The 12,086-nt window shown below is 44.8% G+C and overlaps 1 protein-coding gene across 3 annotated transcripts in view; it reads left to right on the top strand.

The window, feature by feature from the left end:
* ABCA3 (ATP binding cassette subfamily A member 3) overlaps positions 1–12,086 on the top strand; it is a 453,847-nt gene that overhangs the window by 171,435 nt on the left and 270,326 nt on the right. For all 3 annotated transcript variants that reach the window (XM_069210492.1, XM_069210493.1, XM_069210494.1), the window contains exons 5-6: positions 2,019–2,184; positions 6,222–6,493. In XM_069210492.1, coding sequence (XP_069066593.1) covers positions 2,019–2,184; positions 6,222–6,493 — 438 coding nt within the window. The remainder of the gene's footprint in view (positions 1–2,018; positions 2,185–6,221; positions 6,494–12,086) is intronic.

Raw genomic sequence — 12,086 nt, 5'->3', positions numbered from 1 at the left:
TGCAGGAATGGACACCTTCCCGCACATAAACAATCATGTCAGTCATTTTATGATTTCTGTGCGTGCTGCAGAATGCAACACACATGGAAAAAGCAAAAAACGAGAAGTAATAAAAGTATTCCTCCTCGTTCTGCTTTGCTAACGCCACCACAAGGGTGGCGTTAGATTTTGGCGCTGCCTCAGGTTTACAAAAACATGTAAATCTGAGGCAGCGTCAAAATGCAATTGGCGTTGCTGTGGCACCCCCACAGCAACATACATTGCACGCCCCTTCCACGCAGAGTGCTGCATTTAAAGGGGCCTTAATCACAAAGTGGCGTTAAGCCCCAAAAATTGGCTTATGCCACCTTGTAAATATGGAGCAGGGCATAGCGCCACTGCAGTGTCGAGTAAAGTGACGTTCCGGAGGCGCTAGGGGCTCATTAATATGCCCCTTTGTGTCTAAATCACCACCTTCAGATTGTGGAAATCATGTTTCTAACCCCACCTTCAGCACTTGACCAAAAATCGTGTGATTCTGGGTACATTTTTCTTCCTCTGCTTCAAAATTGTTAATATGGGTAATTTAAACACATAAAATAAAAATAAAAACAACAGTGTATTGTCTGATTCTGACCCAGTTCTATTTTCCCATTCCTGTCTCATCACATTCTGGGTGCAGTAATCTGGTTTTCACTGGACCCCATTCACACCAGACTAATCTGTGTGCAGCCCTCATATTTGAGACGCACCTGCTGCAGTAATTGCCGACGGTACTTGCATGTGGCAAATGTTCTCCAACATGGGTAAGCAAGAATAAGGGAGGACTATTATTTTAAACAGTTAATTTTGAAGGCAATTTCAGTCAACCCATATTGTAGCGCCGTCCTCAGCCCGCCAGCATGTAAATGAATATGACACACACTGAGCTCTCTAACAGATGTTTTTATTCTTTAATAATATACGATTGCGCTCTCTGTGCATTGCCTCATAACTTTTTTAGCTTCACTTAGCACTTCCCATCCGATTAGGAAATTCCTGTCTAGAGTCCACCTAGGACCTCGAGTGCCTTAGGCATGATACTAAAGACACTACACATATTAGCAAAGCTAATAATAATCGTTCAAGACACCTTTACCATATTGCAGTGAATCTTATCTCTTAAGACAGTTTTTCTCTTTTCCTGCATTGTAGTGTCAGTACGAGTATTCCTTTCTCTCTGTTCATCGTAGAGAACCAGGAACCCCAGCCCTAAACATGGTCGATGATCTGAACTGTAAAATGATACACCAAAAATACAGTAACAAGCATTCCATCAAACACATACACAAAGGATAACATTTTATTTATTTAGCTGACAAATAAAATAACATTTTTAATAGGAAAGTTGGAGCTTTTCCAAATTCAAATAAAGCCACACATCATTTATACTATATTCTGTTTGACGCACCTGCACTGCTCCCACAAATAAATCTGGGGATATTAATTTGTTTTTAGCCTCCAATTTCAAATTCCTTGACACTTACATACATTTTACATTTTTCAATTGTACATTTGGCCACTTTATTTATATATACTTTATTAATCTGTTAATATTATTTTATCTTATAAGCAGTCATGGCCCCCCAGAGGATGCTTCGGGGACCCCCAGAGGTCACTCACTGTACCACTGGTTTGGAACCACTGGTTTAAGCAATGAGTTAATTCTGGTCAAGAACAGAGTTAAAAAGTATTTGGGAAAAAAAGGTCTGAGTGAGTAAAGGAGATTATGAGAAAAACTAAATTTGTCAAAACATGAACACTTCTACCCAGTAGAAATATTGTTGCAGGGGAATACTATTTTGACCTCATGTAGCATGGCACTCTGTAAAACTTTCTCTGGGGCTGTTTGATGATGGGATACATCCAGAGTAATAGGATCCCACCTCCAGCAGCACGGAGCAACACACCTGCTTTCTGTCTTCGAATAATTTCTCTCCTCTACCATTTTAACAGTTTTCTTCTTTGCAAAATTGTAATATTTGGTGATGTATTCTTAGGTAAAGTACCACCTTCGCTTCAAGTACAGCCCACGGAATGCCCCAAAGAGTGAGCAGACTGGTTTGAACCCCAATATCGACAGAGACTGGCACACCCGTTACCTGTTTCCAATCTTTCAGCTTCCTGGCCCCCGAGAGCCCGAATATTCAGATGGAGGGACACCAGGTGAGGACTTATTTGCACCGTTTGTAGATAGATGTGGGGCTGCTCTATTTAGGCTTCTTTTTTCCTAGCATGTAGCACAACATAGTTAAGGTTTAGCACTTTCTCTGTGGTATAACTATTGAGTATACTACTGCAGTAGACTAACATTTACACTGTACCTGAGGAAAGGTACAGTGATTAAATAATTGATCTCTCTTACATGGTTAGGGTAGGAAAGTTTGGCCTGAGAGAAAGGGTTTGAGATGCTAGTGGATAGATTTGTGTGTGTGAATGTGCAGATGAGATAGTGAGAGAACCGGCGAAGGGACAAGTGAGCGAGTTGCAACAGAGAAAGGAAAGAATGAAAGGAAGTCACAGGAGCAATTGTGACATCAGAAGTGAAGTTATCGCAGTGACCGCCACTTTGTAGTTGAAGTTAGGACTGTGTTGCCATAGGAAATATATTAAGGGGGTTTATTCGATCTTTGGCACTGTTTGACGCATCCCCTCCCAAAACATTCCAGGATTTTTTTTTCCCAGCACCTTCCTGGAAGGTTTCAAGGGGGGGGGGGGGCGAGATCCGTCTAGTGGGGGTCAAGAAAAAGGGGGAGGCTCCTAACACGTATTTTCCCCATTCCTTTTTAGATAGGAACTTTAGGCGCTGCTGCAGCCCAAAACCGCTGAACAGAATTCCACCAAATTGTGCAGAAATCTAGATCTTGGCCCAGAAAGAGTGCTTTTACATTTAAATACATTCAGTAGTTTTTAAGCCAGTAATGCTAAAAAAAAACTTGTATATTTCACGCCTCTAACGACCTGCTGATTGGCTGCCACCATATTAACAAGAAAATCCGTCAGCCATCTTAGGTCTCGGGACTCGGTCCTGAGCCCTAAGAAAAAGGACATAGGGACCCCGCCCCAACCACACCTGAGGCCAAAAGAGTTATTTTTTGTTTTTATTTTTACTGCAAATTCGTGCAGGGTCTGCAAATCTGCAGTAGATGAAAAAAAAAATGCCCCTCCTTCTCAAGCTTCTCTGAGGCCCCATGGACCCCATCTCCTGGGACTTATATTTGATTGAAGTAGAGGGGGCCACATGGCCCCATCCTCAGCCTAAGATGTCCCAAGAATACCAACCACGGACGACAGCGTGTTTGTAAAGAATGCGTTCCCCTTCCCCCCATCGCCTAAGAGTCCCATTCCCTCGTTCTCTGGGGCGATTTCTTAAAAAAAAAAAAATAATAATAATAAATAAATAATAAACAATAATAAAGGGAAGGTGTGTGAGCATTTGTAGGCCCCGGGGAGAGCATCCCCAGAGGCCAAATTTAAGTTTAAAGGGAGGGTGGGTCTGCACAGCCCCACTCCATGAGCCTTAAAAGCTCAATTACTACGTCCCAGTAGCTCACCCCCATGACACAGTAGTTTAATTGCATGCACTAGTGCGAACAAGGAACATGTGGTAGCTCCCACCTGGTGGGAGCATTTTTAAGACTCCCACCAGGGCACCAGTGCAACCACCCACCTATAATTAAGGCAGGCCCAGCGGTTGAGGTCCCCAGGGCCATATAAGGCCCACCTACCTTTTTTAATAGCGAGAGGGCCCAGGTGATGGGATCCCAGGAGCCTAATACGGCTCTGGGAGGGGGACCTCGTGGCACCTTCCCCTTTTTATGGGCGAGCACAATGTGTTCTGTCCATTCTGTTATCTCTCTTTGGGCTTGAAACCACGCCCATGCCACATCAGTCACTTACATTGGTTCGTGGGCTTGCCTTTTCAAATCCGCTTGCTTTCATTTGTGAAAGGCATGCATACGTCATGCCTTTTCCGGTGTTTAGCCCACCTACACAGCACCGGTAAAGTACCAAAAACATACAAGGCTCGATGTTTTCAGCCTAGAGTCCAGACTACTTTATCTGTTTATTTTCCACACAGCGTGATCGCGCTGCGTTTTCTTTTTGCTTTACAACGCTAATAGCTCTAACTCGAACAAATGCGAGACCCGTTGCATTGAAAATGCTTGTTAATGTTATGCAGCCTTGTTCATTGGGGTCCCCGGGGCCTACTATGGCCCTGGGAGGGGACCCTTTAGCCCCCCTCCACATTTATTATATATTTTGGCCCCCTGGGGGATGGGATCCCTAGGGCCTTCTAAAGCTCTGGGGTCTAATGGGCACCCCTCCTCTTTTATTATAGATTTTGGCCCTTGGGGGACGGGATACCGGGGCCTAATAAGGTTCAGGTAGGGGGCCACGTGGCCCCCTCCTGCTATGACATCCGGTACAGGCTTGAGGAGGTGTGCTGTACAGTCCCCTCTCCTTTTATTATGGATTTTGTCTCCTGGGGTGGGCTCCTTAAACCTTATAAGTCTACGGGATGCCATCCCTCCTCCCCTTTATGATGGCATGTGGCCTGAGGAGCTAATATGGCTGGAGGAGGGTGCTGCACTGTTGCTTTCACCATGTTAAATTTATGTTACAGTGGAAATTTAGGTGGCAAGTTAACATTTTAAACATACAAAACCACATAAATTCATCAGTTACAGTTAGCTCTTGTGGCTTTAACTTGTGTCCTAAGGTACCTATACCTCACACACGCGCCATGTAATACCACTTTTTTCAGTGTGTGTATGTGTGCGTGCAGGGTAGGAATACCCTGACCCCTTAAGCCCTATGAAGTAAACCCAGAGGGACACCCCCTCCCCCCCCCCCCCGGGGGCCAAAAAAGAATTAAAAAAAAAAACTACAAAAAAATGCCATGGTCCAGCAGGACTGTCACAGTATCGAGGAAAAAAATGGCAAAGCCACACCAGGACATATTTAGTTATTATAAGCTCCCGGGGCTGTGCTTATAAAGGGGAGGAGGGCTGCTTCGTCCCCCTACCTGACCCTCAATGGCCTAGGGAGTCTACCTCAGGCCAAAACCAATTTTTATGGGGAGGGGTCATGTGGCCCCCCACCTCAAGCCATTAGAAGCCCCGGGAAGCCCGCATAGGAGCCCGAATTTATTATTTGTGAGGAGGAGGCCTCTCCGTGACTCCAGAGGCCCAAAAGCCCAACCTCAGAGCCGACATTAATTTTTATAGGGTGGGAGGCCACGCGGCCCTCCTCCCCGATCATCCTAAGGCCCCAATGGAGCCTACCCATGGGGCCAGCTCAGCAACTATGTCCCAGGGCACCCAACTCTGGGACCATAGCGGTTCCCCTGCCCACAGCAGCATGGGCACGGAAACCTGTATTTGCTCTAGCTTGGCAGGAGCATTTTGTAAACCTTTACATCCATTTGCTAGAGCTAAGCTATACAAAATTACATAAAAAATATATGGTAGTTACCCTCCTCTGTGTTAACTGTAAAACAAACTGGCACACTCATTGGATGATGTCATTAGTGATGCCACCAATCATGTCATCAGTGTCATCTGAGATGTCAATGATGTCATAAATGATGTCATAGAACATATTGTGAGTGAGGTCATATGTGAGTTGATAAGCAGTGCATGGCGGGCGTGCAAGTTATAGTGAGCGCTGGTAACTAATTGGTGAATTTCTGTACTTTTTTTGTTTGTTCAAAACGTTAATGTTGTCACTGACAAATTCACCTATTTATAACGTTACTTTAATCATTGCTTTTTTTCAGGCTAGATAGATAGATATCAAATGTAAGTGGCAGAAATTTTGGTGGGTGCTTACATTTTACCGTTTGACATCTTTGGCTCCTTTGGTGAAAAAGTTTGCCTTTTCCATTGTCCAATTCAATGCATATGTTGTAATAATTTGGGGGTGAGGGGGCTTTACCAGTGCAAGTAGAGAGAAGCAATTGTTTACGAAGAAACAAATAGCAATAAGGAAGAAAATAGAAAGTCAGATTGCATTTTATTGTGGCTCTTGCCACACCCCACCATACGCCTTGCTTTTGAAGAGACCATCAACATTTGGTGCACATAAATAATCTTGTGCGACCTGCATTGTATATTTCAGTATTGGCCTTGATTTTTATGTTTGCGTCAATGACTTTGTTTGGACCATTGCAATCCACTTTCTTTTTTTTTCTTTCCTAGGTTACATCAGAGAAGGATTCCTGGCAGTGCAACACACAGTGGACAGAGCCATTATCTATCAGCAGTCCAATGCCAGTCGCAATGCCTCAGCTGCTTCTCTTCTCGCTCAGCTTAGGGTGGCAGTGAGACGTTTTTCCTACCCATCATATGTTAATGACCTCTTCCTTCTAGCCATTCAAAATCAGCTACCCTTGCTGATCATGCTGAGCTTCACCTACACCTCTCTGAACATTGTCCGTGCTGTGGTGCACGAAAAGGAGAAGAAGCTTAAGGTAGTGAGCTGCTCAGAGCAGCACCTTTTTCTTCTGTGTTCTTGCTACTTTAACATTGAGTTCTTTAAATCCATGTATCCTATCCTGATCATTTGGGGAATATATATTTAGAGCATCTTCTAGAAGTTACTCTTTAGTGTCTTTCCAACTTGTGTTCATGACTTTCAATTTGATTTGCCTGTGGTTTGCTTAGCTCTAATATATCCATTGTAGGGATCTGTTAATGGCCCCATATTCAGCATGTCCTGTTAGCTGTTCATCTATCTGACGCAGATAAAATTAGTACCACTGAGCTGGGTAACAATGAGCATCTCTTATATGTCAGTAGAACCAAGCGACTCCCTGCAGGTGAATGTGCACAATACAGAAGTGCCTGTTACGTGAGCTCAGCTGTATCCTAGCCTGATGCTTCTAATTTGAGATGTGAAGCATACAACATTCTTAAGTCGCATGCAAACACTTTTCAGTACACTGTACTAACAATTTATACACATATGTACGTTGGTTCCTATTTAAATATAATGCATGGGCCTTGACAGCCCTTTCCATTCCTTATCTGTTTGAATCCCACTTTCTCCCTCCATTTAGAATGGCTAACTGAAATAAACTCTTTTAAAAATTATGTTTATAATAATTAATTAATGTTGCCCTTCAGTGCAGGTCTATGTGGGTTAGTCTACCATTGGCAATTAAGATACTGAAATTTGTGTTAGCCAAAAATTAGCAAAGCCTACATTTCTCATTTGAGTTCTGAAAAAAGATTCACAACACCCTAGATAGATGGCTTCCTCACTCCACAATCCGCTGCTTTGAAAACCATTATTAAAGGTCCGAGAATTTACAGTCCTGGAAGTTAAAGTTTTTCTATAGACAAGGTAGCCAGAACAATCCCTTCCCATGTAAATTTCACATTTTGCAAAGAAACAGCACAGACAGATCAGGAACTTGTATTTCTTTTTTTTTGTTTGTTTTTTGTAAGAAGAAAAAGATTGGATTGTGAAATGTACCCTAGTCCTGGAAGACCAGAGTGCTTCAAAATATATTTTTTGACAAACACTATTAAATGTTATCATGAAGCAGAAGATAGTAATCTTTTAGTAAGAGTCCAGATGCAAACAAAAGATAGAAACAAAGAAGGCTCACCCTCCTTGGAAGTCACCACAGTCAGAAATCCTTAGTAGTTCACTCTCCCAGTCACATCTCTGTAGTTCCGCCCCTGCTTGCCTGCAAGGCATTGGTTGCTGTTCTGCATTTCTGATAGGAACTTCTAGCTACAGATTCCTTTACGTTAGAATTAGCCCCAGGCGTCAGGCTGGATCAGAACATTTTCTCATGAGCAGTACACCTGCGCTCCTGTATGTGGCGTTGTTCATCTTTGCACAGGTGGAAGTGACATTTGCGTTGCAAATATAGGCACTACTCAAGGGCGCTGACATCAGTTTTTTTTTCTTTGACAGTCAACACAGATCCGGATAAGAGCTACCCCTAGTTATTTTTTCACTATTTATTTTTTTACTTTTTGTCAACGTTTTTTTTAGGTTTTTCCTCCTGTTGTGGCAGGGATGTCCTCAAGGAAGGCCAGCTTCAAGCCCTGCGGCGCCTCCACTCCATCAGTGATGGACCTGCACTTTGTATGCCTTTACTACCTCGAGCAACGATCATGACCAAAAGGCCTACTCCAATTGCCGCATCATGAACCTGAAGACCCTAAGGGAGCGATCTCTCACGCTTGTGGGGGCTCAACATGTGACACTGTGACAATCCAGATCCTGGTGTCGAGAGGAAGCACCCGGGAGTTGTCGCAAAGCCCTATATCTTCATCACACTTGAAGTTGTTGGGTCACTCGGATAAGTACCACCACCATAAAAAGAAGTCTACGAAGAGGTCTTCCGTCGGCTGCTGAGATGAGGGAACGTTGTTGGTTGCAGCCTGGCTCAACAGTAGAGCCAGGGCAGTGTCTGCACCTCCCTTCGAGTTCTGGCATCCTCTGCCAACTTGGAGTTCTATGAGGCCATGCATCTCACCTGACCTGTTCCCTCCAGCGAGCCTTCAGGCCTGAGGGTTCCGAATGGGCCCCTTCTGATTTTGCACCAACGGCATCCTGCCTCGGTTCCAGTTGGGCCCGTAGAATCCAATCTTGGACCCAGACCGATGATGGTTGTGTCAAGTTGACCTTCCCCGGAACTGTCCAGATGTTGATGATCCCTGTGCCAACCAGCAGCACCACCCCAATCCTTATCCCCAACTCCGGCACAGAGCCCGAAGGGAATCCACCAGTGCCACCTACCGTGCAGGCTGGAGACATGCTTTCCAGGCTGTAACCTGAGCCCTGTTCTTATGGGCTAGGAGTCGTGGAGGATTGAGAGTGGTGCCCGACCCTGAAGAATCAGACTTGTGCTGCCAGCATGGACTGGTGTGAGGATCTGGGTGAGGCCAGTCCACTGGACACTTCTCCAGACACTGGCATGCTTTCTCCGACTACCGTGGATAAGGAGGAGGGAGCGCCTTGGTGGTGCAGAGAGCGGCTGAGGTGCGGCTGAGTCCTTGACCTTCAGTTCCCCTCGGTGACAGTCAAGACTAATGTCTTCACAGAGGTTCTACAACTGGGAGTGTCCCCTTCCTCTCCCCCCAGAACTGCTCCTCTTGGTCAACGAAGCACTCACAGACGTGACCTGGTCCAAGTCCAGCACAGCTCCTCCTATGAATAGGACGATTGCCAGCCTCCACTCTCCCACTCCAGGAGACCCAGACCTCCTCACCCACCACCCTACACCCTACACCAGAGGCTTGGTACTTCAAGCCTCTACATCTCGTGGAAATCCTGTGTGCATTTCCTACCGCACCCCTAGGTAGGGAATCCAAGAGACTGGACACCTTAAGGAAAAGGATTTTCTTTTTCCACCAACCTGGCACTGTGGCCTGTGAACAGCACGTGCCTTTTAGGCTGTTATTCCCACGCACTGTGGGAAATGGTTGTGCAGGTGCTACCATCGGTCCCAGAGGTAGCCCAGGTGGTACTTTCCTAGACTGTTGCTGATGGGAGAAATGCAGTAAAGTTCTCAATCGGATGTGGAGTGGACACCACTGGCTCACTAGACAGAGTGGTTTAGTTGACGGTGGCCTTACAGCGCCATGCCTGGTTGAGGACACTTGGCTTTTCTGGGGATGTCCAGTCTTCTCTGATGGACATGCTCTTTGATGACTCCTGTTTTTTTTTTCAGATTTCAATTTGGCACTGAAGTGCTTTAAGGACAGTAGGGCTACAGCCTTTACATGGTCCCTCGTCGCCCACCAGTCGACTTTCGCTCCTTTTGTGGTCAAGGAAGGAGCCTCCAACCCCACCTTTACTATCCCAGCCACCTTACTGCGCATGCTCTGGGCCCTTTTAAGGGCTAACTCTGCTGTTGCATTTTTGCGGTTGCCTGATCAGCCACTGCTCTTCAAATCCCCTGTTATAAATAGGTTATTGCAAGGTCTTCAACATATGTTCTCTCCTTTATCCTTTATCAAGCCTCATTGGATTCTCAATCTTGTCTTGACATTTCTCATGTCGGCTCCCTTTGAGCCACTTCATAATTGCCCTCTCTGGCTAATTACCATCAAGACAGCCTTCCTTGTGGCCTTGAGGGTCAGTGAGCTTCAGTCCTTGTCACCCAAGCCTTCTTGTCACACTACCTATCCTGACAAACTGGTGCTTCTCACAAGAGCTTTCTGTCGAAAGTGGACTCTCCATTTCACGTAAGCCAATCCATCACCCTGCCTACTTTTTACGCTCGCCGGTAGTTGGAGTTGATCAGCTCCATGCCCGTCATCTGTGCCGGAAGTGACACCCGCAATACCTATATAGGCGCCACCTAGGCACGCTGACATAAGTTTATTTTCTTTCCACACCAGTCAGCTCTGATCTGGAGAAGAGCTACCCTTTAGTCACTTTTTGACTAGATTTTCTTTTTAACATTTTGTCATGCGTTTTTGAGGTTTTTCCTCCTTGTGTGTTAGGATATGTCATCTAGGAAAACAGGATTTAAGCCCTGGGGAGCTAGTCATTGGCTGATGTCTGTGACAGATCTGCACTTTGTCAGCCTGTGGTGTCTGGAGCACGACCATGACCAGAAGTCGTGCTCCGACAATGCATCTGAAAGCATTATTGGAGCGAAGGGTGGCTTCTGAGGTCTTTGACCTTCAACTTCTCAGCTGATGAGCTGAGGGAATGTCTGCATTCCAGGCCTAGTCTGACTCTGCACTTCCCTGACTCTCCGGGAGCTAGAGCGACCCCGTCCAATTTAAGGACTTCTATTAGGCCATATGCCTCCTCTTTGGGCGGCCCAATCCCTCAGGTGCACCTTGGGCCCCACCAGGATCAGAGGGGTCCCCTTCTCGTTCTGTGCCAGCAGCTCCGGCACCAGCTCACATGGGTCCCCAGGGATCCATTCCTGGATCAAGACCAACACTGATCCTACCATCTCAATCTTCCCCCTTGCTTGCACTGATGCTCCCGGCACCTAATCCCTGCACCATTCCCATTGTGATCCCCGACTCCAACACAGAGCTGGAAGGGTGTCGCCGGAAGCCGCATCCAACGCCGACAGAAACTTTGTTTCCTAGATCGGAGCCTGAACTCTGTTCCTTGGGTTATGCCTCGGGGAGGATTAGGAGGGGCTGCTGGTTACAGCAGAATACCAGCCCTATGAAGAAGATCCAATATTTGGACTGGTGTGAGGAACAGGGTGAAAATAATATCAAAAAAGGGCCCCTGAAACAAATAATTAAGAGCAGCAAACCAGGGTATATAACATGAAAAACACCAAAGAGCAATTGCTGCCTCAAACTTGTTAATAATGTAAATATCTCCTACCACTTATTTATAAAAATTCTCATTGGAGGAATATTCATAACAAGAAAAGGCAAAAATAAATTGAACAGTTTTATTATATTCCTTTCCTCATAATAATATTCAATAATATATATATATATATATATATATATATATATATATATATATAAACATTCAAATCCTTCCCATTTATATGAGTATTATCTATGCAGTATACAATCAATTAACAAAGAATATATGTATTATCTGAGTCAGATATCATTCACTCTAAAACATTCCAAACGCCAAACACTCAAACTCATCATACAACATGTATCCATTCAAAATATATCATACAACACACTGTACATATGAGAGGTTGCAGAAGGGACGGGGTACTATGAGGTCACTCCTCTTAAAGCACAAATATGATTGGTTAAACTGACCACTGTAGATACATTTTTATGATTTTCATCAATACTAATACATCTTCTTATTACTCAACTATCTTTATCAGTACAAATAATCATGTATTGTTATCGTAGTCAAATCTTATTTTAATACATTTCAGAAAATATAGACTATAACATGTTTTACACAGGTTGTGATGCTTCAGACACCATATTCTGCGCCAACACGCGTTTTGGGGGGACCACACTGCCAGAGCCGCCTTCTTCAGGGTGCAAAGATTTTTTGTAAAACAATGTCTTAGAGAGCTGCAACCCAGAACGAATCTAACAGATGCAAATGATGACTGCGCAATGATCAGTTGGAAATGC

The sequence above is a fragment of the Pleurodeles waltl genome, chromosome 10 (assembly GCF_031143425.1).
Source record: "Pleurodeles waltl isolate 20211129_DDA chromosome 10, aPleWal1.hap1.20221129, whole genome shotgun sequence".
In the NCBI taxonomy this organism is placed as follows: Eukaryota; Metazoa; Chordata; class Amphibia; order Caudata; family Salamandridae; genus Pleurodeles; species Pleurodeles waltl.
The sequence above is the reverse complement of the archived record's forward strand: the minus strand, read 5'-3'. Positions and strand labels throughout refer to the sequence as shown.